General features: G+C 38.4%; 1 protein-coding gene across 6 annotated transcripts in view; it reads right to left on the reverse strand.

Moving 5' to 3' along the window:
• ZZZ3 (zinc finger ZZ-type containing 3) overlaps positions 1-27,965 on the reverse strand; it is a 74,356-nt gene that overhangs the window by 34,957 nt on the left and 11,434 nt on the right. For 4 of the 6 annotated variants that reach the window (XM_063298149.1, XM_063298146.1, XM_063298144.1 and 1 more), the window contains exons 2-3: positions 18,676-18,825; positions 2,955-4,501 (exon numbers count right to left, since the gene is read on the reverse strand). In XM_063298149.1, the coding sequence (XP_063154219.1) occupies positions 2,955-4,450 (1,496 nt within the window). In that variant the 5' untranslated portion in view covers positions 4,451-4,501; positions 18,676-18,825. The remainder of the gene's footprint in view (positions 1-2,954; positions 4,502-18,675; positions 18,826-27,965) is intronic. The other 2 variants (XM_063298147.1, XM_063298148.1) reach the window with 1 other exon arrangement.

Below are 27,965 nucleotides of genomic sequence, written 5' to 3' on the forward strand. Positions count from 1 at the left end.
GAGCATATAATCATTGGGTTTATCTAGTAAATTTTAAAAATCCAAGTAAAATCTGATAAAATCCAGGCTAGAGAGAAATCTAACTCAAAAAAAGTTATTTAAAGAGATGAAAAGTTAACCAGTAGAAACATAGACTGCACAAGCACATAGCTCACATTTTTTCAGAAGCCTGGCTTATCAGGAACAAGCAAGTGTCTTGTGCACACTATTTGATCATCCTGGCTTCTCCTTTCCTGCCAGCCTGAGCAACTAATCAAACTCAGATGCCAATGTTTATAGCTTGCTTTGCGTTATATATAAACAGAGGTTTCTGGTTTATTCAAAAACTTCAAAGCAAAAACTGATTTATGTTTCTACCTTGCTTGTGCCTGATAAGCTAGAATTCTAAATAAATGCTGTTAATCATGATCATGTAAATAGAATGATAATGTTCCTGATACTATAACCCTTATTCCCAAGTGATTAATTTCACCTTCCTCTTCCCTTTTTACACCTAAATTATCTCTTTAGAAAGAAAACAATGCACTGATTTAAGAAAAAAGCATTTGAGAAGGAAACAGCTGTGTTGATTTTGATACCATGATTACCTCAAACAGACTAATTCAAGGTTAGAAACGTGATATAAAATTAATATGGTATAAATAAAATATTGGAAAAGGAAATGAGACACATCCACATCAAGTGGGAAAACCAATGGACTACTCTTTCAGTTAGGAACAATTTCTCACAGCAATTAGTCTGTATGTGCTCAGGCACCCTAGTTTCATGAAGTTTAAATTGATCTCTGGGCTACAAAATTAATTTCAGAGAAAATTTACCAGGAAATAGAGCTGGGGAAGAAAAAGGTATTATGTATTTGAAATTAACCTAAAGGGAAAATGCAGTATCAAATCAATGTTGACATTTACCAATAATTGGTATATGGAATACAACTTTTCACCTATGTTCTTCTCAAGGATCTGAAATTAGATGGTTTGTTGATTTGGTCATTGAAAGAACTATTTTTTTCTTCTCAAGGATTTAACAGTTCTCTGCAAATCAGCCAGAGCTGTCATATTCTTGTACCTATGAACAATAAACACTTATCTGCTTTCAAGTGTGCTGAAAATATATTCAAATAATATAATAATAATAAATTTATGCAAACCCAAGACAACTTTTCAAATGGTTTAAATTTGAAACCAGTCTTCAACTTTAGTTGTTGGTTCAGCAAGTGCCAAATGAAACTGCTTTTGAAAATTATGAGTTTCTTTTTATAACAGTATGCAATTTATCCACATTATTTATTAAAATAGCCTTGGTACCAAAACAAAAACAAAATCAGAGTTTCACCTGGAAATGGAAGCAGCATATGTTTTTCACCAAGCTTTTAACATAATCCAGTGAATGTGAAATTCAAACCCTCATAAATTAAACAAAAAACAAAAAAATCTACAGAATATGTTAGATAAGATCATAGGCCAGAAATGTTTCAAATTTCAAAAAGATAAATCAGTATGCAATACAAAAACATTTATTTTATGTAAAACACATCATTTCAAAGTAATACTGAAAAACTTCCCTAAATGATGTTATTCTAATGTAAAAATAATCTGCACCTTTTCTTTAAAAAGCCAAGACAATTCAAGCAAATGCACAAAATAATTTACATCCCGATTAACATCCTGAAAGGCAAACAGGTGATATTTCATGGCATGACTTTTTAGGATTTTTTGTTTCAATTTAAATATCAAAATGGATTTTTGCCTTTAAAATCAGCCACTCACCTAGCCCCATGCCACTTTTTAAAAAACATGGACCTCTTAGCTGAAAACTGTTGCTGTGCTGCCTTACCTATTTAAAATCTTGTAGGCTGCTAACCAGCAGTGACAAAATATTTAAGAACAACAATAAATTTAAACATATCTGAATTACAGAACTATAAACTTGTTTCTTGCTACCTAAACATGGTCTTGGATTATGTATGTAAAACTGCTGAATTAAACTGGTATTATCAGAAACTTTAAAAATCCTTATGCCTTTCCTAACATGCAAAGAAATCACACAGATGAGAGTGTTAGAGGTGATAGCCATATCTACTTTTTACTAACGAACTGACATCAAGGGAAGAATGAGTGTAATTTCTTTCAATAAAACAATCAGGGATTAGAAAAAGGTGAACTCTTGTCACTTCAATATCTTTATAGAGCTTAACAAGTTAAGAAAAAAAAAACAATTTTCCTTCTAGACCAAGTTCACACATCTAGATCTCCATTACTGATGTAGAGCCCTGGACTTTTCCATAGTCTGGGCACTGCAAAGAACAAACTTGGAGTGAGAGTGAGGTCAATTCACTAATCAGTGCTTCCCAGTTTGCACCTGTCAAAACGACAAGCATCATATTTGTACAGCTGATATACGTTACTCCTAATTCACAAATTGAAAAAAATTATTATTCAAATAAATTTATGAGATAATAGATGACAGCTTCTTGTATGTTTGGAAAGTGAAACATGGGACTTCAGCAACATAGATCATACTAATGAATATGAACAATATATAATCCCTGTTGCAATACTATTATTTGTAATATCTAATTAAATTTATACACTCTGCTATGTACGCTAATATAATTGTTTAACACAATGCATTTTTATTCAGCATATTAAATGAAAAAAAAATCACTAAAATGTTAAAATGAAACCTGAAGTATATCAAATCTATTTCCAAATAAATTTCCAACATGAAAGTGCCCTTTAAAAGTAACCTCCTGCTACAACATTTATATTAAAACACATTTACATAAAACTCCTTAACGGTAATGCCAGAAGACTAAAAAGTGTTACTTTCCCCCTAGATAAAGTTTAAATGATTTATAAAGAAATGGATTCTAGGGTAAATATAGAATTTTTAAAAACTAGAAATCTGATTAACAAACAAAAAGCAGAATCCATGGTTACCATAGTTACACATACTCTTTGTTGTGTTTCAATGCCACATGATCTGATTCAAAGAAATACACGTCAGGTTCTTCCTCCTCTTCTTCTACAGTATGAAGACTGGCACTTTCTTTGGCTGATGGTAGAGATGAAGTAACAAGTCTATTTTCTGAAGTTGATTTACTTAGTCCTTCCCCTGTAAAATCTCCAGAATCATAGTAACTCTCTCTTTCACTTGGAACAATTTCTGTATTTGCACCAGATCCATTGATATTAGTAACACTTGATTCTACATTCTTTTCAGGGACACTGTGATTGTTCTCCTCAAACTGTCCATTCTCTCTACATGGAGAGTTACGTTTAATAGGGCTACTTTTTGCTGGGCCTGCCCTCCATGGTGATGTTCTCAGTGTGTACCTGTGTTCTTGAGATTCTGATGTTGATGAAATTGGAGCTGAAACACAGTCCAAAACTGGTGGTTCAGGTTCACCTGAGACAGTTGTTCTATCACAATAACTGTCCAGGTTGCTGTTGGTGTTTTCAGACTGCTCTTTTGAGACAGTGCTATAACCCACAACATCCACTTCTTCCTCAGAATCCCTTAACAAAGATGACTGGGTTTCAGAAAAGGACCCCGTACCCGTACCTGACTCATGTGTCTGGTTAACAGTTTCCTCAGACAAACAGTTCTTTAATTGTTTATGGTCCTCACATGTTATCTGCTCTTGTGAATTTGTGCAAGGCACACTGTGGTCTATAAAACTGTCCCTTTTACTTCTGCTATGAAAAAATGATGACGTATTTCCATTTTCTGCTATACTTTTTTCCTCAGATGAACAGGAATCAACACTGTTCTGTGCAGTGGCCCCATCCAATTGACAGTCACCACACTTTGTAGCACTTGAGCCATTCCCATTAACCCCATTGACAGATTGACAACCTATGAGTTCTCCGGTTACTGAAGAATTATTTAATCTTTCCACACAAGCAGTTACCTTTTTAACCTCCCTTTTATCACTATCGTCCAATATAAGACATCGACAAGCTCGTTTAGGCCCTGGATTGACCGTGACATTGTCTGATACTGAATTTTTGTGTTCCAGTCGATCTTTCCCTGTTTTAGAAGGCAGCACTTCTTCTGAACTATGTTGTGCCTCTGAACGTAAGCAACGCTTAATTCTCTTTAAAACTGGTGAGAGAGGTTCCACTTGTTTCTTCTCACAATTTTCCACAATTTGTTTCTCAACATTATCCTTTTCTGAAGTTGACAGGCCTCTCTTTCTAGGGCTTACCCATGATTCTCTAGAACTTTGCTGCTTTACGTCATTAGTTTTTCCATTGTTATTTCCCTTCTGAGTCTGCAGAGATTCTGATTTCTTCTTTGGTGATCTTGATCTTACTTGTGGAAGAGAGGAAACCTCCTCTGGATGAGCTATGCTACGGTTCCTTAAAGTTCGGCCACAAAAGTTTTCATCCAAACCATTTAACCCCACTGTTGATCTTGTAACACGAGTAGATCGAGAAGCAGCCATACTATGGCAAGTCCCTAAAGTATGTTCCTCATGATCCACTCATTCGAAAACCTTCAAAGAAAAGTGAACAAAACAATGAGAAAAGCATTATAGAAATTATATAGTAACTGTATAACTGCACTTCTACCTAGCACTATAGTTATTCTGATAACATGACAAATCATATATATATTTACAGAACTAAAAGATTCTATATTAGCATCATATTTATACATAACAGATTAGCTGCAAAAGCAACTCTGGCAATAGTTTTCATAGTAAGTTATGACCTCTCTAAAGTACCTATGAACTACTAAGATAAAAAACATTACTGCCATCACTGAATAATCCATTTCCATTGCATTTAAGAGGTGGCGCAATGTCTTACCAAGTGATGACAGCAATAACATGTCTAAGTTTTAAAAAATTAAAATTTGGAAAGCCAAAAGGTCTGGTACACCAAACTGAAAAGATAAATCCTCATCTAATTTTCAGCAGTGCACTGCTAATATATCAATGGTAATAATCAACATTTTAATTCACCTTATTCTGAAAGAGAGACAAGGTGAAAGACTTCTGATCAATCTGGAGTTGGCTTGTCTAATCCAATTTTATATTGTATAAGAGTTATTTAGATAGATTATATGGTAGTCAATTGTACAGCACAAAAAATTGAATTTGATATTTATATTTTTGGTTTGCAGTTACACTGCTGTCAGTACTATTGTTTAATAAATTAAAGACTGCTGAAATAATTATTTATGAAAAACACAGCACCTTGAAGAAAAACATGATTTATGCACAAAACTAAAAGGAATTATCACTGGTACTGAGATTTTAATTAAGAAATTTTGTAGTATAAAGTCTTTTTTTCACAAGCTGTAAAAGAAAAACTAGTATACACACACTGAAAAACAGATCAGATTATTATCCCAATATCAATTCACCAGTAAGAATTTTAAGTGCTTTGGAACTAAAATAGAAGATACGTATTATACTTACTGAAAACTAAATTAGTGAGTTTTTGCTGAACTGGCACAAATAAAGCTGGAACTGGGAAAGCAGTCAGAGATTTTTTTTAAGCAGGTTTAAAGCTGTTTTCCACTTTTTCATTAAAAAGATGGGCTAGTGGAAAGTTAAAAGGTGTATTTCTATAAAGGGGTCAATACTTACAGTATTTAACAAAATATAAAACTGGAATATATTTTGCCCCCTAGGGACACAGAAAAATAACAGTAAAAAAAAGTCAATGAAAACAAAACCAATTAAATTTAATTAAATTCTTTGCAAATAAAAGGAACACAATTTGTAGTGGTCCAGTTTGGTCTAGTGGTTAAGGCAAAGGGGTAGAAACCAGGAGATAGAGTTCTAGTCCCGCCTTAGGCATGAAAGCCGGCTGGGTGACCTTGGGCCAGTCACTCTCTCAGCCCACCTCACCTCACAGGCTTGTTGTGGGGAAAATAGGAGGAGGAAGGAGTATTTGGTATGTTCGCATCTTGAGTTATTTATAAAAATAATAAAGACAGGATAGAAAATAAATAAATAAATTCTATTTCAATTGATCCTTTTGGAGAGTGATCAGTTCAACAAGAACAATTTTGAAAGCAGGCTCTGATATTTTATATGAGATGAGGAAATAACTAAATAACTAAATAGTTATTCTATAAAGCTCAAAACATAACTAAAGATTTGGGTTCAGTTGTGAAATGCAAGTTCACAGCCAACCAGTTTAAATGAAAACCAACTAGCACATGAGTTTGAATTAATTGTGTGTGTGACATGATCTGTGTCACATACTAAGTCAAATCCCCCAATCACTCTTAACCTAGATAGGAAGAAGCTTTGTTCTTTTGGAAGACTGCAGAGAAAACTCTTGAAAGAAAAGGAACAAAAATGTGTGCCAAGGGTGGGAAAGCAAGAGAGCTATCAATATTCTTCTCCAGTCTCCCAATTAGTTTTCCAGAAAAATAGAATTTCCAGATTACAACTGAAGGAGAAGGGGAATCAGATTCCACTACAGTCTAATATCTAGAAGAATAGGACAAGGGTTAGATAAGAACTGTGCTAAATTTAATTGTTGTGTACTGCGTATGCCAGTTAATATTTGTCACTTTGTAAATTCATGAAAATTAGGCATTCAACTTGTAGCTTTAATTACTAAATCAGGCCGGGCTCCAAAAAAATACCTTTTACTGCATTATAGATTTTGTTTTGTTTTGGATAATTAATAATCTAAATCCTGCTCCTGGTAATATTGCACCAGCACCATCTTGTGGTCTATGGGGGCAAAGCAACAGACAATAGATATTTTTTCCATTTCCATTCATCTGGAAGCTTTTGCTACATTTTGAAATTGGACAGCTAAATTATATTTTCTCTTAATATTGAGTTATTTCATTTTAATATTTAAAATTAAAAGAAGCTTCTACTTAGAATGTTTTCTATTTCTTTTTAATAGAATTTAATCTCTTATGAGATTTACCCCCCAACAGGGAGGAGGGACAGACTGCTGATACTATTTTATTTCTTTTATCTAGCAATTGACTCAAAGGAACACAGGGTGTGAGAGTTCTCTCTCTCTCAAATACCAGGGCTGTGGAGAACATGCCAAGTGAGATGTTCCTTAGAAGGTAAGTGATGGTAGTAAGAGCTACGAAGCTGTTACTCCAAGAACCAGGCCAGGGTGTGAAAACTCAAGAGATTTCTGGAATAAAATGTTTGACTCTGCCATCTTTTTACTGCCACAATGACTAAGTCTAAGTTACACACTATTGATTTTTTGTATTATTTTGCGCCATCACATCAGTGCCGACTCTTAGCAACCACAGATAGATGAACAAACTATTGAACTCTTTATCAAAAAAGTGATGAAGTATACTTAAACTTTGAAATCAGAATGGTAAATAAAATCAGTAAGAATGTTTAATCATGATGCCGGCTAGGCAGAGCCCTTGCAGCAAAACATTAGATGAATATTCTTCCATGACACCTGTAGTAATCTTTCCCATTTAATCTTCCATTCTAAGCAAATCTTTTAAAAATTAAGATTTTACAAGGAGGGAAGAAATATATTTTGTTTTACAAAATATGATTTCTTTGGGGGAGTCTGGGTATAACAATGTATTTCTTAATGTACTGTGTCTTATCTAATATTTTCAGCTCCGTTGCTTTTACCACCTCAACGTAACATCATAAACAAGGAACACTTTTTGCCCAATGCTTTTTTTTGTCTGAATATGTATCCCACAGCTCCTCCTGCACAGTTAGAACACAATCCCTGAAAGTTACTAAACCAGAATTCAACCATTTCTCCCACTAACACTGATTATTTCCAAAATATTCTTTTTATGATCTTAGATAAAATATGCATTTTCAAGTATACACTCCTTTAATGACTCACTTCATATCCATCTGTTACCCTCTTCCTCTTTTAAAAAGGCATATGAACAGAAGAATCTAAATTTTGCTAAATTGAAATGTTATTTTATTTTTGGTGAAAGCCTATGTTCTTGCAAGAAAATTCAAGAGTGATATAAAATAGATTACTGGCTTTATTTATTTAAAGTACTGATATTCAGTAATTTATGACAAGCAGTAATGTCTCCAAAATCTGGTATCTTACATAATTTTGCATCATTTTCTAGTAAAACTGAATACCATCAACACAGGGCAGCATAAGCCAATTTTTAAAATATCAAAAGAATTGCCACAAAAAATGGGCACAGCATAGGTTGCAGAACTATTTTTTTAAAAAGGTAATATGGACTGGGGATGGAGAGACTCAGATGAGTAAGCTTTATCAATCCTGAATCTGCTTGGTTCCTGATTTTGCAATTATTTTTCACTTATTTCTAAGAGAACCATTTTTTAAAACAATTCTGCATTTTAAACTAAACAACAATTTATCAGTCATTCTATTTTCAGCCACACTGGCTACAAAATAAAAAGCAATTTCACAGTATTTGGGGATTTCAACTATGTGGGTCTCAAAGCAGAAGACAGAGAAGCCAATAGAGTTTGTGACAGCAAGATATGCATAAGACATCAATTCCAAGCAAAACTGGGAAACAATCCATTCAGCAGTCCATAATAAAAGCATCATTAAAGAATTGTACTTAGGTCCTCTAACATTACATGAAAAGTTCTAAAGACAGAACCAGTGGCTTCCTCTGTGTGCATTGATTCTCCTTTTGAGATGCTTTCCAAAGCCTTATATTATTTCCTGTTGATAAGTCAAAATGCCCAAGTTTAAAAAAACAGGATTGTCCAGAAAAGATGTGTAAGCTGAAGCTAGGATCGATTAATAATGTGTAGGTTTAGTGAATACTTTTGAGGAAAATGAAGGAAACTTTATTACCTTTTCTTACACGCAGATCAAGCGTCCCAAACCTAGTTTGTTACACAAACTAATGAACTTTAAACAAGGCAATTAGTCCTGATGGCTGTGATGATGGTATTTGTAATCCAACACATTTCAGGGGAAGTAGTTGAGTGAAATGAACATATATCCAACAAGGATGTAATGCATAAGAACTGAGAGAGGATAAGTGAGTCTGTGTTGGGCTGTGTGTGTGTGACAGAGAGAGAAAGAGAGAGCACGCATGTATATCTATCTAAACCATACATCTATCTGTCTATGATGCAACTACTGTGATTTTTTAAATTATTTAACTCAGTTACTGCTTGCCCAAAATCAGCTTTCTGGTTAACAAGTTTTCAACTATTATTACAGGAGACAAAAAGTAACTTGTGCAACATAATAATAAGATGCAGGCAACATCCTCAAATGTTTCTTAGTTCCCAACAGCAGCATCAGCTCCATGCAGCCAGTGTTGTTCCCCAGAAGCACAGCAGGGTAATCAGCGTTAGAAACTGGGGCTTCTTTATGAAGCAAAGCTACAGCTTTATAAAATTATAAAGCTTAAAATATACGCAGTCTCGTTCTTGCTATTCAGCTATTAACAGACACACCAAGATAAGCTCCATCCACAAACTATGCAAGACAGAAAGCAACCGAAGGTCAAGAAATAAGGCAAAGAGACCTTCCACATTACACACCTATTAACCTATATCCAGATAAGCAGGAACCAGCACCAGATAAACAAGAACTATCAGGGAAGAAACAGTAACCCAATCAAGGCTGGTAGGACAAGCTACCACATATAAACAGCCAGCAAGCTCCATTCCCCCATGCACTGATGATGTTTCCTAGCCTGGTAATAAAACATCAATGCGTAGAGAAGCAAACTCCGAGAATACCAAGAACCCAATAAAAATTATTAAAGAACTGCCCACAATGTTATCCCATTTAGAAAAGTAACTAATCGCAGTCTGCATATATCAACCATAAGATAAAATAAAGGATAGGAAGAACAGAAGGAAGGGGAGGGAGAGAGAGAGACATACACACAGAGAGAAGCCTAGTTTAGGCTTTACTAAATTATTAAAGTAAGCAAACAGCTGCCAAGAAACAACTGTTTTTCAAGGTAACTTTCAAAGTCATCTATGTAAGATTATCAACATCCAAGTAATTTTGAAGAGGATTGGACTCTTCTTTCTATGGAATAAAAGTGGATTATCTGATTTCAAATGTTTTATCATCACCATTATGAAGTGGAAATTTGCAGTTAAGTGTAGCAGAAGACACTGTGCTTCTAGCTGTTGTTCAGGATACTATACCGAAGTCTTCAAAGCCAGGCCATACTAGATACAGTACTAAAGTCCAGAACTTCTGTAAGGTATTAGGCGGGGAAGCAGTGCATTCTACATTCAGGTCCCAATTTTTATTTTCCAAAAGAGGGATTATTTTGCAGTCCTTTTAGTACATTTTTACATCAGGTTTTCTATAACTTCTACAACATTCAAATTCATTAAGAAAGCTGGTACCTCTGTTCTTATCATGTAAGAACAACAAATGCAGGTAGTCCTCATTTAGCAACTGCCTCAGACAGTTACCATTCACACTTATGACAGTGATGAAGAAGTAACTTTGCAACCAAACCTTACATTTAAGACCTTTGCAGGTTTGTAAAGCAAAGAAAAGATGACATAAGATTATAAGCACAGTTGTGGTTTCACTTCATGACCACTTCACTTAACAGTCAAATTGCCGGTCCAATTACGGTCGCTAAATGAGGACTACCTGTATAGATAAGTAATCAGCATGGTGTTCCTCTGTAGAGTTATCTGCATTTACATCCTTTATACTAACCTTATCCTCTAATATATCATATAAGGAAGGCAGAGGAAGTGTAAATAGTGGAAGCAGAAGGCAGGAAAATAAAAACTAAGCACTTATAGTTCCTGCAGAATTTGGGAACTACACAGACTTAGTTCCTGTAAAATATTGGAACTGTACAGCTGTTCTAAAAAGATTATAGAAAAGATGAAGTTTTCAGCAGAATGTAAAGAAAAAGGTGAATCACCCGATTTTTTTTAGAGCAATTCCAAGGTTGTTGCAAGATGAGTAAGAAAATCATGTTCACTTATTAAACTATTGTTTCTTGAGCTTAATACCTTACTTTCCACTTTTTTTTCCTCCCCATTTTTTCACATTACAAGGATGCAAGCATGTTCTTGTTTCTATTTGATGTGCAAAACTTACTATACTGTAGATATAAGTGATAAATATAATAAACTTCATATATATATATATACTGGAAATAACACAAAGAAATAGATACAAAAAAGAAATTCCCATAAAAACATTATTTACCAAAATAGGCTCAATACCAGCCAAACAGGTAAGTTTAGGATATGCAAATGATAATATCTATACTCCCATGCTCAAGGGCTTTTTTAAGGCATGAAGCACACTATGCATCCTGTTCTGTTGACACTGCTGTTCAAGAAATGTTTAAAAAGTAAATGAATTTTCCTTTTCAAAAGCATTTTGGAAGTTTAACATCAACAGGACACAGTAGTATTCCCAAAGTGCAATCATACTCTAATGCCTGAGTTGACTGACTTATGGCTCTTGTGGAGCTTTCAGAGTGCCTTTAATTTTTTTTCTTTTTTTAACCAGGCAACTAACAGATATGCAATTTGGGTATGGAACTGTAGTAGAAGTGCTGATTCCACAGTACGTAAGTCTCAACCCTTTCCCCTCAGAAGTCCTACATACCCTGGCCCACCTCTCTGCCTGGCTTGATATACCTATTTCATAATTACTCTTACCACCATCTATCTTTCTGGAAGATGCCTTTACGTGGGTGTGCTTCCTCTTAACCTCAACATATGAAAAAGACAGGATCCCTGCAGCTTATAGCTGTACTTGTAAATAAAAAGAATATGAAGATAAAATAAATAATGTCACCTCCTGGCCCAAGGAGCTTTGAGAATAACTGAGCATGACAAACACAAAACATTTCAGATACAATCACAAAATTGATTTACTTTAGCATGTGTGCAGGTTACAAAGGTCTTATCCTACATTATTTGGGGAAAAAAAAGTTATCTACAGTATATCTTATGAGGTAAAGGATCTCTCCAGTAAACCATTCCTCCTTGATTTTCCTGGAATTCCCTTGTAAATCAGAAGCTTAGGAGAGAAATACTTCTTTCTTTCAATTTTCACTGAGGTAATTGTTGCCTGAACAAATGTACTTATTTCAGTTATTCCTGGATTCCCTCCTCAGACGGTCCCTGAGGATTTCAGCTGCTGTTTGTTCTGTTTGTCTGGAGATATCTGATGGCAACTCTGAGTGAGCCCAATGGGGTGCTTAAAGGGATCCATCTGGTCCCTTTAAAAAAAAAATGGGACAGATACAGAAACTATTTTTATGTTTATAGGAGCTGTTGCTCAGGCTCTACTGTGGTTGAAATTTGTTTTCTTTCTCTGCCTTCTTAGATTCATCCTATGGTTTTGATTTCTCTCCCACTGTAGTGTCATGGGGGGAGGTCAAGGCTGAGGCTTGGCTGTTCGTCTAATTTCAAAATGAGATGGAGTGAGAACTTACATAGCCCCACTCCCTTAACATCATGGGAGGGGGGCTCTTTACTCACTTCTGTGTGTGCACATCTGGCTGTGCTTTGCCACCCAATTTTTCAATTAAGAGGTGTTTTAGTAGACACATCTCCATACTGCTTGTGGAGTAGGCTGCTATTTCCTTCTCCATGCCCCTTTGACCTCTTACAGAGGGGACTGGGCTGTCTGTGGTAAAGTCTTCTTCCCTACATTATCCAGTAGGGTTACTCAAGTTGCTCATGTGCAAGCTTTCATCCCTATGTCTGGACCTATCATTTCACTCAAGGGATTGAATTCATATTTGTGGTACCAGTTGATGAGATGGTAGCATTCTATGCTAAGATACTTTGTAGTCATGGCTGTTTCCTATAAAGCTGCAAAGAGGTGGTTTGATGAGTACTGCGGAAGGAAATGCTGTAACGCCCCCGGGACCTGTTTTGGTTGCTGGAGATATGCTGCTACTTGGTGTTCCTGGCCTCTTGGCCCTCTCCTAAGCCACTGGGGCTACTCTCTCCAGAAAGGCTCTCACCCTGCTTCTTGCCTTTGTTGTTCCAGGATAGATGTCTATCACTTCTCAATGAGCAATTGAGAGAGCCAGTTTGGTCTAGTGGTTAAGGGAACGTGCTAGAAACTGGGAGACAGAGTTCTAGTCCTGCCTTAGGCATGAAAGCCGTCTGGGTGACCTTGGGCCAGTTGTTCTCTCTCAGCCCACCTCACCTCACAGGCTTGTTGTTGTGGGGAAAATAGGAGGAGGAAGGAGTATTTGGTATGTTCGCATCTTGAGTTATTTATAAAAATAATAAAGACAGGATAGAAAATAAATAAATGAAAGTCAAAAATAAATAAATTGTGATGCTGGACATGATGTCTGCAGTTTTTGGAAGAGCTTTTTGTTGTCATTTTCAGGGAGACTCCTCCAGCTCCCAGAGAACAGAGGCAGTAGGTCTGACCCTTTATCTCCCAACCAGCTATGAAAAAGTGGACTAAAACCAGAATTAATAGTTGCAAACTGGATTTTAGGTGCTACTTTATTACTACTCTTAAAAATTCAAACAAGATAATTAAAGATGCAATATAGTATCAACAATGTTATGTTGGTAAGATAGAACTAGCCAATAAAATATTAATTATCACACCTTCCAGTTAATTAGTGTACTACAATAAGATTACATTTCAGAAAAGTTAACTAGAACAACATAATTAAATGATGAAAATGGGACCATTTGAATTAGTCTCAGTTTTCATTTACTGAAACTCTACAAAATGTAAATTTAACATTACACCTTAACTGTCCATTAAATTAAGTCAAGTTACAAAATGTGTCAAGTGTCCACTAAGTTATTCACAAACCAGAAAACCTTTGCCATGAAGTTATACATTTGTTTCAATTCTGGAAAATCTGTATTTATTATCAGCTACATAAATAATCTAGCTATGGAAACCTGTTGCAAAATAATCTCAAAACGAGGGACTACAGAAAATGTGTTTTTTCCTTCAATGGTTAATATGTCACTGATATCTATATTCCTCAGTCATCTCAATGTTCTGTATTGTCTGATCAGATTGAGGCTGCAGTCAGACTGCAGACTAAATCTAGATTTAGGCTACAAAGGCTGCTTTGTAAAACTTACAAAGAAGAAACAGGTCATATTAAAACCATGCAACTTTCTTAGTTAAAATGTTTAAGATTGCAGTATTAGTACAAATTTATATTTCTACTTGAGAGCCAGTTTGGTGTACTGGTTTAAGCATCAGGCTAGAAACCGGGAGACCATGAGTTCTAGTCCTGCCTTAGGCACAAAGCCAGTTGGAGGACCTTGGGCCAGTCATTCTCCCTCAGCCCTAGGAAGTAGTAATGGCAAACTACTTCTGAAAAACCTTGCCAAGAAAACTGCAGTGACTTGTCCAGGCAGTCTCCAAGAATTGGACACGATTAAACAGATTTAAAAAAATATTTTCTACTAAATCATTGTACTCAGATTTTTTTAAACAGGTCAGAGTCAACAAACAGCAGAAAATAATTAGTTTCATTTGTGTAAAGTAATATGAAATGTAAACTACTGTAGCTTCTATAACAGTTTATATGTTTCTGCAATGGACTGAACAAGCAGACTATACTGGAATTGGCATGAATATTGTAAAAGTTATTTCTGGCATGGAAAAAAAATACTTCTGTATGAAACACAATTTTTAAAAATGGAATCTTAAATAACAAAATACAATATAATTACTTCCAACATTAGAAAAAGCAAAGACATCACAAAAATATATCCAATTTAGCCATTTTTGCCAATTCAAAAGCAAGGTGAATTATCAACGATTCTTCAGGGATTCCAGTCCTTCAATGAGCAAGACATGTCCTGGCACATTCTGATTACGTGAAAGTAATATGGCATACATTTCAGTATTTTGTGCATAAGTTCTCTGGGATAGGACTAAAGATAAATACTGTGTTATATTTAGTAGGGCTGTACTCCAAATTCAAGTGAACTCCAAGGCAAATTAGAGTAAGTCAGAGCAGCATGTAATGAACCCAAGAGAAGAAGACATCTCTAACCTGCCTATCCAAGTTAAAAACTCTTCATTAAGCAACGGTATAAAAAGCAAGGAAAAGGAAGAGTAGACTCAATAGTTTTAAGGTTCAGAGACAAAAAAAATCAAAAATACATTATAGGATGACTATTGTGCACTGTGCCAGACTTAAAGAATCACAGTCTATCTTGAAGAATGCCAGGGTCAATAGTGTCAGAAGGACTGGCAAAGGGAAAGTCAAGGTTGAGCATGTGAGAGTAATTTCATCCTTCCTTTACTATGTGCAGGACCATCGTGTTTCCAATCTATTCCACTCATGAGATTCTCTTATGCCGCTCCCCTCCACAGGGAGGCAGGACCCATTCGATTGGCCCGCCCCTGGCAACTGATGGACCCAGTGAGGTTTCAGAGGGAGCTGGGGGAGGTGCCCAGGGATCTGCTGCACGGTCTAGCGGAGGCCCTGGCTGCTGCCTGGAACAGGGAAGTGGCCGGAGCCTTGGACAGGATTGCACCTGTGCGGCCTCTCTTGCCTCATCCAACCCGACACTCCCCGTGGTTCACGGAGGAGCTGAGAGTTTTGAAGAGGCTTAAGAGACGCCTAGAGCACTGCTGGAAGAAGACAAAGACCGAATCCGACCGAACACAAGCTATGGCCGCTATTAAGGCCTACCTTGTGGCGGTAAGAGCGGCGAAACGACAGTATTTCTCCGCTCTTGTTGCATCCGCAGATTGTCATCCAACGGTCCTGTTTAAGATCACACGTACCCGTTTGGGGAAGGTGGGCCCAGTGACCCACCTACAGGGCCGTGCGGAAGAGTTTTCTGAGCATCTGCAGGATAAAATCACTCGGATCCAGTCTAAGTTAGACTCCATGTGTGAAGCAGTGTCTGTGGAGATACCGAGGGAACGTTTTAGCCTTGTTATCTGGGAGCAGTTTGATCCGGTTGGACACGAGGAAGTGGACAGGATCCTTCGGATTGTGAATGCCACCACCTGTTATTTAGATCCATGCCCCTCCTGGCTGGTGAAGGCAGCTCGGGAGGTGACGTGTGGTTGGGTCCAAGCGATGGTAAATACATCCTTGAGGGAGGGGGTGTTCCCGGTCGCCTTTAAGGAGGCACTGATGCGCCCCCTCCTCAAGAAGCCATCTCTGGACCCAACTGTGCTGGACAATTTTCGTCCAGTCTCCCACCTCCTCTTTTTAGGGAAGGTGGTGAAGGTGGTGGCGTTACAACTCCAGAGGGTCCTGGAGGAAACGGATTATCTGGACCCCTTTCACAGTCAGGTTTCAGGCCAGGATATGGGACAGAAACTGGATTGGTCGCACTTATGGATGATCTCTGAAGGGAGCAGGATGGGAGGCAGTGCATCCATCCTTGCTCTCCTTGATCTCTCAGCGGCTTTCGATACCATCGACCATGGTATCCCTTTGGGACGGCTCAGGGAGTTGGGGGTGGGCGGCGTAGTTCTGCGCTGGTTCACCTCCTTCCTCCAGGGCCGGTCCCAGTCTGTGGTAATAGGAGAGGAGAGATCCGACTCTCAACCCGTCCATTGTGGGGTGCTGCAGGGTTTGATTCTCTCTCCTCTCTTGTTTAACATCTACATGAAACCACTGGGTCAGATCATCTGTCACCACGAGTTGAGGTATCATCAGTATGCTGATGATACCCAATTATACATCTCTATCCCGGGTGAGGTAAGTGATGCAGTGACTGCCCTTTCTCGGTACCTGGGGGCTGTGGGGGTCTGGATGGGGAACAACAGGCTTTAACTGAACCCTGGTAAGACTGAGTGGCTGTGGGTTGATGGGGCTTCATCTTCCGGGAAACTGTCATCTTTAGTTCTGGATGGGGTGGCACTGCCCCAGACAGACTCAGTGCGTAATCTGGGGGTTCTCCTGGACTCACGACTCCTGCTCAAAGAGCAGGTGGCAGTCATGGCCAGGTGGGCCTTTGCGCAACTTCAGGTTGTGCACCAGCTACGCCTGTTCCTGGATCATGAAGCCCTCCGAACAGTCACTCACGCCCTGGTTATCTCCCATATAGACTACTGCTATGCAGTCTACATGGGGCTACCCCTGAAGAGTATCCGGAAGCTTCAGCTGGTCCAAAATACAGCCACACGGGCTATTTTTGGTGCACCTAGGTGGGCCCATATAACACCGTTGCTACGCAAGCTGCACTGGGTGCCAGTTTGCTTCCAGGTCCAATTCAAGGTGTTGGTTATTACCTTTAAAGCCCTACATGGCATGGGGCCAGGTTACCTGAGAGACCGTCTCATCCCCATTACATCGGCCCACCCCACCCGGTCATCCAGAGAGGGCATGTTACAGACCCCGTCCATAAGAGAACTTCATCTGGCAGGGTCCAGGAAGCAGACCTTCTCTGTGGTGGCCCCCGCTCTCTGGAATATCTTGCCCCCGGAGGTGAGGCAGGCCCCTTCTCTCCTGACCTTCCAGAAGGCCCTGAAGACCTGGTTTTGCCATCTCGCCTGGGGTGGGAAAGGGAATAACCATTCTTGGGGGTGGCTCACACCCTAGAGTCCCTCCCACCAGCCTGGATTTTACATTTCTCTTGGATTTTATTTATTTATTGGGTTTTATTATAATTGTTTTATGTGATTTTAATGTTTATGTTTTATGGGGAATTTTATCGTAAACCGCCCAGAGTCCCTCTTCTGGGGGAGATGGGTGGTGGCTAAATATAAGTAATAAATAAAATGAGGAGTTAGGACAACAAGGACTGCATAAGTATCTGATAGGGATTTCTATCTAAAAAGATCTACAGTATCTATCTATCTATATCTCTTTTTTAATAAATTTATTATTTTTAATAAAGATTTACTAAAATCTTTTTAATTAATAAATAAATAGGGCTGAATACAATCTCATTCTCTGCAGAAATGGAGATTGAATGGAGATTTGTACTGAAGGTCTACATTGAATAAACAGATTTTAAAAATGGCTTTGCAGCATTACCAACAGCTGGATTCCAATCACATTTACAATTTAAGAACAGAACAGACAAGTACAGTCCAGAAGGCAATCAAGTGTTTTAACAGGACAGGAAAGAACTTTGTAGCAAGAATGAAGCTCCAGGGATCAAGTTAGGTCAAACAACATCCAGAGCAACACAATGTGGGACCGCATATTTACGGAACCTGAAAATGAACTCTAGAAGTTATGCAGCCCTGCCAGGTAGAAATATTTCTATACCTTTAAGGTACGTGACCTTAAAGTACAGACAACACCACTCCATTTGGAATGGAGTAGATGTCAGGCCCAGCCCAAGAACAACGAAGAGTCAATCCATTCAAACTCCAGTTCTTTATTTGCTCACACAGTATAGGCAGATTCTTGCCAGACTAAAGCTACTCTAACTAACCTAAGGGGAAATAACCTGGGAGACTCTAGGGTGGGGCTATCCTGAACCTCTTCATTTTCCCACCATTGCCTCCTAGACTGTGCCTCTGCTTATCTCCTCCACCTCCTTGGAATGTGCTCCCTCCTTCCTGAGAACCAGTGGCACCACCGAGATCCACCACAGTACCATAGAAAACATCAGTAATCAAAATTAATGAACAAAACATGCACAAAATAAGTCACCAAATAAAACATTGATTCATTAATATTATTCTATGATGAAAAGTGTGATGTTTAGACAGTCACTAGAATAACAACTTTTAATATTAAGATTGAATGATACAAGAAACAATATAATTTTGTGCAAATATGTTAAATGTTTCCTACCATTGCAAAATGAATGGAATATGAATAGTTTTTCTTGGATCTGAGGAATTCCAATGTTGTTCCGCTAATCTTATTAGACATCGCTCTTAAAGTCCATGATGCATTCCATGCATTTTATTTGATCATTTTATGTTTCCTTTAATATCGAAACTGTACAGGAAAGACAATAGAATTATGAAAAGTAAGTAAATAGTATAGGCCACTCATAAGTACTTCTTAAAGCAGTGATGGTGAACCTGTGACATGCATGTCAAAGGTGAGATGCCACAATGTTTTGAGTGACACACCAGCATTCACCAATATCCAACAACTGCCATTCCCCAGGAAGCCGCAGCTGCCCCAGCTCAGTCCCAGCCGCAGTTACCCTTGCCACCTCCAAGACCCCTGTTGCCCTGCCCTCCACTCAAAGGCTCCCCTTCGTGCCAAGGTGAGCCCCTTCACACAAATTGGAAGCAGCTCCTCCAGGAACCAGCTTTACATGAAGGAGCAAAAATAGCTGTTGTTATTATTGCCCCTTTGTGCAAAGCCAGTTGTTGGAGAAGCCGCTTGCAAATTGCACACTCCTTCACTCAAAGGTGACCCTTTATGCCCCTTTGCACAAATTGGAAGCGGCTTCTCCAGGAACCAGCTTTGCATGAAGGGGCAACAATAATTATTACTATTACTATTACTATTACTGGCTTTGCATGAAGAGGCAATAATAATAGTTGTAAAAATTAAAATGTAAAAATTAAAAAAAACATGGATTTTAAGTATTAAAGCATTAGATAGATAGATAGATAGATAGATAGATAGATAGATAGATAGATAGATAGATAGCACACAAGTTCTCTATTGTATTTATTACTGTGAACTTCCTAGTGGGCCCAAAGACTAGCAACTGATTACAAATGCTATAATCAAAGCAATTAACTTCCTATAAGTCATTAGGATCTGCAAAATTCATACAGTAATATTTTGTATTTTATTCCTTCCAACTCTCAGTTAAGGTGCTCAGTTATCACATTTTGAATATTTATAAAACACATTTTCAGTAAATGATGATTTTTTCAGTATCAGCTTATGAGAAGCTCTGGATATATATCACCTGATTTTAAGCATGTTTACATAGCTGAAAATTCCAGTTTGTTAAAAAACAACTTGGAAGTATGTGAACATAATATAGAACTATAGACTTAACCTTTGTAAATGAATTTACTGCCTATTCACATACATTACAAAGCAGAATATATGTCTTGCCTGTCAGAAAATGCATCATAGAACTGTGTGTATGCTAAATGACCAGAAGTTTTGAATTATGCTCCTTGGTTATATAAAGGACCTATATAATCCCAAATAGTAAACTTCAACTGTTACAGCAACGTTAAAATGCATAAGGGTCATACTTTTTTTCCTTGATAATTTCAATCATTTTACTCCAGTTGCATTTTTTAAGTTACATACTGTACACAGACAAAAACACATTTAGAATCCCTTGCTCTGTCACAGAAAAGTATCCTAAAATGGCTTTATAATGGGCCCACCTGTAACTGTTCTAAGAAATCCTTGTGACAAAGATAGTTTAACAGTCAGTGTCATACAAACTGTGCACAACCGTGGTTTTGGTAGCTTTGATATTGGACTTTTTGTTGTTTCCCCCAAGAAAGTATAATCCATGCAACATATCATTTTTTTAAAAAGACCCTTCCAAATGTTTACACTGCATCAAAATGAAAGATAATTATTTCAAGAAGAACACACTGAGCCAATTTGCAATACTGCTAATAGGCATCTAGATATCTACAACTCCTACTTATCCCACATCAAAACCAGAAAAATAGTTAGGGAGACGGATATTGCAGTCAACACCACATAGAAGGCTCTAAGTTGGAAAAGAAGTAGCTATTTTCACACTAATAAATGCAAATGGATTAAAGTGTTCCTCAGTTAACGACCACTCGTCCGGCAACTGTTCAAAGTTATGATGGTGCTGAATGAGGGGTGGTTACGACCAGTTCTCAAAGTTCCAGCCGTCCCAGCACCCCCATGGTCACATGATCACAGTCTCGGCACTTGCAACTACCTTGCACTTATGGTGGTTGCAGCATCCTGCGGTCACGTGATCGTGATTTGCAACCTTCCCTACCAGCTTCCCACAAGCAAAGTCAAAGGGGAAGCTGGCAGGGAACGTTACAAGTTGCTCAGGTAAGTCTCCCCCACCTACGCACCCTCCCCCAGCCCTTCTGCACTTGCGCCACGCCAGCCACCTACACAACCTCCCCGACCCTTGCTGTGCTCACGCCATGCCTCCCCAGCCACTCATGCACCCTCCCCTGCCACCCCTGCACCCTTGCATACCCACCCTGTCACTTAGATACCTCCCCCACCCAGCAGCAGCTACCCCAAGCCCCAGTGTGCTCATGACGCACCTCCACCACCACCTGCTCACCCCCTTGTTCCCTCTCCCGCCCAGCAGCAGCCACTTACCTGCCTGCCAGCCTGCTTGCAAGCCACCTGGGACTTGCAACTTCCTGCCAGCTTCCCCACTGACTTTGGTCGTTGGAAGCCAGCAGGAAGTTGTGAGGAGGTGCTTGCTTAATGACCCATTATCCTCACTTAATCACAGAAACCGGGATCATAGTGGCTAAGCAATGAGGTCTGGTGACACTGTGCTTTATGACCACATCGCTTAGTGACAGAAATTTCAGTCCCAATTGCTGTCATAACTCAAGGACTACCTGTGATTATTATTCAGCATCAACATGGCTAAGAATATGGATTAACAACTATCATCCTCCTTTTGCATACCATAAATCAAACAAGCATCATGTGACATGATATAATAGATATGGCAGGGAGTCAAGCATTTTTGTCTTCCTTTCCCACTTCTTTCATTATATATTTCCAACATAGTCGATTAGGGAGACAAAGCTATATGGCAATGCTGATGTACTAGTAAAGCAGCATTCTTATATACAGAACTGGCATAAGAACATTGTTAAAACACATCTCCAATTTCAGCTTTCTCTGGAGTCCTTGGTGCTAGAAACACAAGTCTACCAGAAAGCTACCCACACTAACCAAGTGCTCCATTACCAAAGCTACACCCCAGCTTCCCACAAGAGTAGCTGTGTAAGAACATTATTCAGACAAGCACTAACACACTGCAGCAACCCAGAACACCAGAAAAAGGAAACAGACTACTAAATACAACATCTTCCAACAAAAATGCCTGACCACTCAACCCACTACAGCACATCCAACACAAGCTACATAGGGGATAACACTGCCATACATCAAAAACACCTCAGAAACAACCAACAGACTGTTAAAACCACACGGCATCACCATAGCACACAAACTAACTAAAGCCCTCCAAAACATCTTAAGTAACCCAAAAGACCCAGGAGCCCAAGATGGAAAAACAGGAGTCATCTACAACATACAGTGTAACAGCCACTATGTAGGCCAGACAGGCAGAAGACTAGCAGAGCACATCCATGAACACCAACTAGCAGTCAGAAGACATGATGAAAACTCCTTAATCTCACAACACGTGGATAGACTGAACTGTACTTTCAACTAGGAAACTGTGAGCATCCTAAACCAAGTCAAATCCAAAAACACCAGAGAATTCCTGGAAGCCTGGCACTCAGACAAAGCAGCCATCAACAGACACATAGAGGTAAACAATATTTACATACCATTCAAAAGAGACAATAGAAAAGCCAAAAGACCAGTACATTCCCTTGCCAGCAATCAACACCCAGATGTGCAAAAATCAACACTAGGATTAACACCAGATGAACAATCAAACAACACAATACACCTTAATCAAGGGACTATTAACTCAGTCAATCAACCAAGCAGCAAACAACAGCCCAATCAAAGAACTCCCAAGGAGAGAACAACACCCCCACCAACACAAGCAGGGCTGAGAGCAAGGCCCACTCCCTCTTCACACTGAAGATGTTGCCTAGTCTGGCAATGAAACGTTTGCAAGAAAACAACAAGGCTCAGAGAGCACCAAGAACTCCACAGTTCAACCCTGAGCTACAAATATTCTCTTCGATTGGTATCAGCTTTCTCTGTCTACAATCCTTTTAGCATCTATAGTTAAACCTAAATTACTGATCAAATATGAAACTCAGTGTGCGCCCTAAGATTTAAAATAAAAGTATCTCTAAAAATGCCATTGAAAGACCTTATTTCCAGTAAGCTGTAGCAGCTTTAAGATACAGGTAGTCCTCATTTGGCAACTGGCTTGTTTAGCAACTGTTTGCAGTTACGACAGTGATGAAGTAACTTTACAACCAATCCTTACTTTTACAACCTTTGCAAATGTGTAAAGCAAAGGAAACCTGAAGTAAACACAGGTTTCACCTAGCGACTGCTTCGCTTAACAACTGAGTTGCAAATCCCAATTGTGGTTGCTAAACAAGGACCACCTGTATGTGGATAAAATGAAATCTACATTATATGGTGAAAGCAGAACCTAACATCTCATCACAACTCTTCTATATTTTTCCAAAGTGTAACTGAATATAAAAATACATTTCCTTAAACCATATATGCACTAAAAACTTTGCACTGTTTTTCCTTGTATGGTTACAAAAAGTCTATTATAACAAAAGTTTATGGAGAAAATATTTATTTATTATTCACATTTATATCACCACCCATCTCCCCCTAAAAGGGGGACTCTGGGCAGTTTACTCGGTTTAATTACTCAGTAATGAGCACCTGATCATGAAGTAGACCTTTCATTTTATTTTACACTTGACTAAAATGTCTCCCAAAACCTACCATATAAAACCCAAGAAGAAAAAAGAAAAGAAACGAAACGAAAAGAAAAGAAACAAGCCACCCAAAGCATTACTGGTTCCTCAGTTGTTTTATTTGACTGGGTCAGAATTTTTGTGAGAGATTTAATTACTATCTTAATGACACAATCTAAATAAAAAGCAAACAATCTCACTGATCTTATCCAGGGGGCTTATGTTGTTATGGGAACTGTTCTGGGAGACGAGAAGAATCTAGATACAGTAGGTCTTTTCCTTTTCTGCTTACACAGAACAAGCCAACCTAGGATTTCCTTCTATTCAACCTTTATACAGTTGGGATATATAACTTTATAGACATTACAAACTGCCACTGTACTTAACAAATAGGAAGATCTTTCCTTTCCCCCAATAATTACCCGTAAATTGGGTGTGGGGAGGGGCCATCTTATCTCTACTAAGAAAAGGAGCACACATCAGGAAGTAGTGATCAGGTTGTAGATCTCTACTGCTATTTCTGATGCTCCTGCTGGCCAACATTAGGACAGGCAGACTCATTCCTGCTGTCTGCCTGGTTAAATTTAACTCTTTTTGTAATGACTAAACAGAGCTTCTCTTCTTGGATCTTCCCCTTGCATCATGTCCTTCTACTTTGGTTCTTCTTTTTTTTCCTTTCCAATCAAGCACCTAGCTCTATCACCATTGTTTTTTCCCCCTTCCTTTCTGCTGTTTGTGTTGGAACAAAAGAAAAGCCTGTCTACATATGCATTTCTCTATGAGAGATCAATTAATACAGATCAATTAATGTTACAGGTAGTTCTTGTTTAGCAACCACTAATTCAGCAACTGTTTGAATTTACAACAGCGCTGAATGAGGAGGACTTATGACTGGTCCTCGAAGTTGCAGTGTCCCTGTGGTCACATGATTGTGATTCAGGCACTTGGCAACCATCTCACAATTATGATTGCAGAGTCCTGCAGTCATGTGATTGCCATTTGCAACCTTCACTGCCAGCTTTCAACAAGCAAAGTCAATGGGGAAGCTCGCAGGAAATAGCACGTCGTGGTCACATGGCGTCATGCTTAATGACCGCAGGTGGCAGGCTTAACAATCACAACTGGAACTAAGGGAACTGCCATCATAATCAATGTGGTCACATGATTTTTCACTTTACAACCCCATTGCTTAGTAATAGAGTTGCCTGTCTCAATATGGTTGTTAACTGAGGACTACCTGTAGAAATACTGCACCTTATTTATAGCCTATTAATTTTAATTAGCAGTCTTGGGGCAATTTTGGTCCTGGATACCACTCTGAAATTCAGAATTACCTTTCTTTAGCGTAAATGCAATTTTGATCTAGATAATAGAGAATGCTTTCACGATGAAAATCACCATCTTATGAGAGGCTGCAGTGACAAAATGGTAAGTACAGAACAATGACATTTTATACAGGTAGTCTTTGTTTAGCAACCACAATTGGGACTGGCAACTTGGCCATTAAGTGAAGTGGTTGCTAAGTGAAACCACAACTGTGGTTCTGATCTTACCCCAGCTTTCCTTTGCTTTACAGACCTGTGAAGGTCGTAAATGTGAGGACCAGTCAGAGAGTTACTTTTTCATCACCGTCATAACTGAACAGGCGCTAAATGAGGCAGTCAAAACATGAGGCCTACCTGTACTTATACAGCCACTCTTCGTTTAGTGGCTACCTTGTTTAGCGACCATTCACAAATCCAACAGTAATAATAAAAAAATAATTTTCTGACCAATGTGCACATTTAGGATCAAATTTCATGAGCCTGACAACAAAAGCCTTCCATGTGAAACTAATTAAGGTCTGGTGAGTTTCAGGCAGCAGTGGAGCCTGCAGAGGGTTCTAATCAACTAATTAAGGTCACAGGGCTGAGCTTGTTAACTTGCTGTTAGCACTTTTTAAGGAAATGCTGCACTGAGGGGGGAAAAAGGCAGCTCAGGAACAGATACTGTAGCTTGTTTAAGCAAGCTCTCTGACCTGCAAGGAAACAAAGGGAAAAAAACCACAGGCACAGGACACAATACAAGAGGATGAGACAGAGCAACCCACAAATTTATCTGAATGAGAGGAGCAACCTGCAGTCTTTGCAGCATCTCTCTCAGTCATGTGTTCACTTAGCAACCATTTTGCTTAACAACCAAGTTGTTGGAATGGAATGTGGTCACTAAATGATGAGAGGGTGTAATGGAGATGCTTATTTTCGCTGGTAACTTTTAATCTAGACAGTACAGCTAATGGTCTGATATGAGTTGTAGTCCAAGAGAACTGAAAGACTACCTCACCATTGCTTCCTCCACATTTAAAGTAAGGATTCCAAATGAATTAACTAAAAGATGCAAATGCCACAGATGGAGAGCTGGCTATATCTTGGGACTCCACACATTTTTCTAGAGTCCAAGCTCTCACTAAGAAAGAAGCAATGGCAGTGACTTCTCCTCTGTTCTTGCCCACTATAGACACTCAACCTCTACAGAGGAGAGCAACAAGGAAGATAGGAAGTTATCCAGCTCCCCCTTAAAAATAATTGTTTTAATATTGGTTATCATACTGATTAAACAAGATGACTTAGCAAGGTTTACTTAGGAGTAAATAACACAATGGGACTTATTACAGTAAACTTGTATGGGGTCACACTCACTGAACTCAGCAAAAGGCCTGAGTTTTCTATTTTCCTTCTTTCTTTATCCCATTCCTAATGCAACAACCCCTCTAATCTTACCTCATCCCTTTTTTGTTTTTACTCATGGAAGAATACAGATGCACGTGTGAAAGAAAGGCATGTGTATATATGAATATAAGGAATCTAATTGTATAAATGGACTGATTTATTTACATCTTTCAGCTTCACCTTTTTTTTTTTTGCAGTGATCTCTGGGTAGTATGTACATGTGTCTATAAATGCATACAAGGATACAAGGATGTCACACTTATTTGAAGAAAAAAACTGCAGGATTGGTTTCAATTAATTTGGCAACTAAGTAGGAAAACTAGGCATTGCATGGCTTTATGTGATTTATTATCTGTTAATTAGTTAATTATGGGGATTGTCTTTAATTCAGGCTTGCCTTCTTTTGCCTAAATACAGTAATGACTCCTTTGACACTATTTGTGAACTATGCTGGTCAGTTCTTGGTGTAGCTTTATTTTTGGAATACAGTCTAGCAGCAGTTTTTTTATTGATTTTGAATAACCTGTTCCTCAGTCTTCTCATCTATTACCAGGAGACCGAGAGTTCTAGTCCGCCTTAGGCATGAAAGCCGGCTGAGTGACCTTGGGCCAGTCACTCTCTCTCAGCCCAACTCATCTCACAGGGTTGCTGTTGTGGGGAAAAGAGGAGGAGGAAGGAGTATTTGGTATGTTCACTACCTTGAGTTATTTATAAAAAAAATAAAAGACAGGACATTAAATAAATACATAAATAAATATTACAGTTAAAATGCCACAATTTCTAGTGACTAAAAATTGATCATTCTGATCTTTGGAGTATACTGAAAATATATATTCATTCTCGTCACATATAAAGCAGAACACTCCTTGAAACTCTCAGTACCCTCATCTGGCTTGGTGTAAAAATATAAAATATCTTTTCCTTCAAAAAGTACATTGTAGACACTTGCTGAAAGAATCCAACTTTATTTCACCTGCTTTGGTTAGGATGCTGCATACTGATCAAGCCTGATAAACAGCACTTTTTAAACTGAGGCTTACTGAGACATCTACCATACTGCATGTAATTAAGTTAGAATTCAGTGACCAAGTGTTCACCCATTCTACTAACATGTTTTTTAAGCATGATTTGTTAACTAAGCCACAACTGGCTGGCTTTGCACAATATACAAAGCCATAAACAATATTTTATAAATCACAAGAGCTGGATTCACATAGTGCATCATGCCAAAATGTAGCAAACTGCATTTTGTTTAATTTATGAACCCAACCAATAAATCACTTGAAATGATGCCACTGCAGCCAAATAGAGGTAAAAGAAACACCAAACTGAAGGGAAAACATCTTTAAATATTCAGTTCAAGCTACTGTAAGAATGATTTTAACCTAGTTTTTTAGATAATTGTCTCTCCAATTAGCTCATATTAGTTTAAGAGAAAATAAACATAGGCTTGGTTATGAAGCTTAAACACTAAAAAAATATAAGGAAAGGATAGTGAAGAGAAATAGTAGACACAGGATATTAGTTTTTCAGGACAAGTGCAGGTGATGAACTTTAAACAATTGTATCTAGAATGGGCCAAGTTAAGCACTGGAACAGCTTGCCTCCCAGAGTTGTGGGTACTCTATCCCTGGACGTTTCCAAGAAAAGATTGGACAACCATTTGTCCAAGATGGCATGAGGATTCCTGCCTCGGGCAAGGGGTTGGACTAGAAGACCTCCAAGATCCCTTCAAACCCTATGATTCTATGATCCTTCCTAGCTAATGTTCTTACCTAAATATCAACTACTTTTCCCTTTCTCCTGAGAGATGAGGCTGGGAGTT

The sequence above is a fragment of the Candoia aspera genome, chromosome 3 (assembly GCF_035149785.1).
Source record: "Candoia aspera isolate rCanAsp1 chromosome 3, rCanAsp1.hap2, whole genome shotgun sequence".
Lineage (NCBI taxonomy): Eukaryota > Metazoa > Chordata > Lepidosauria > Squamata > Boidae > Candoia > Candoia aspera.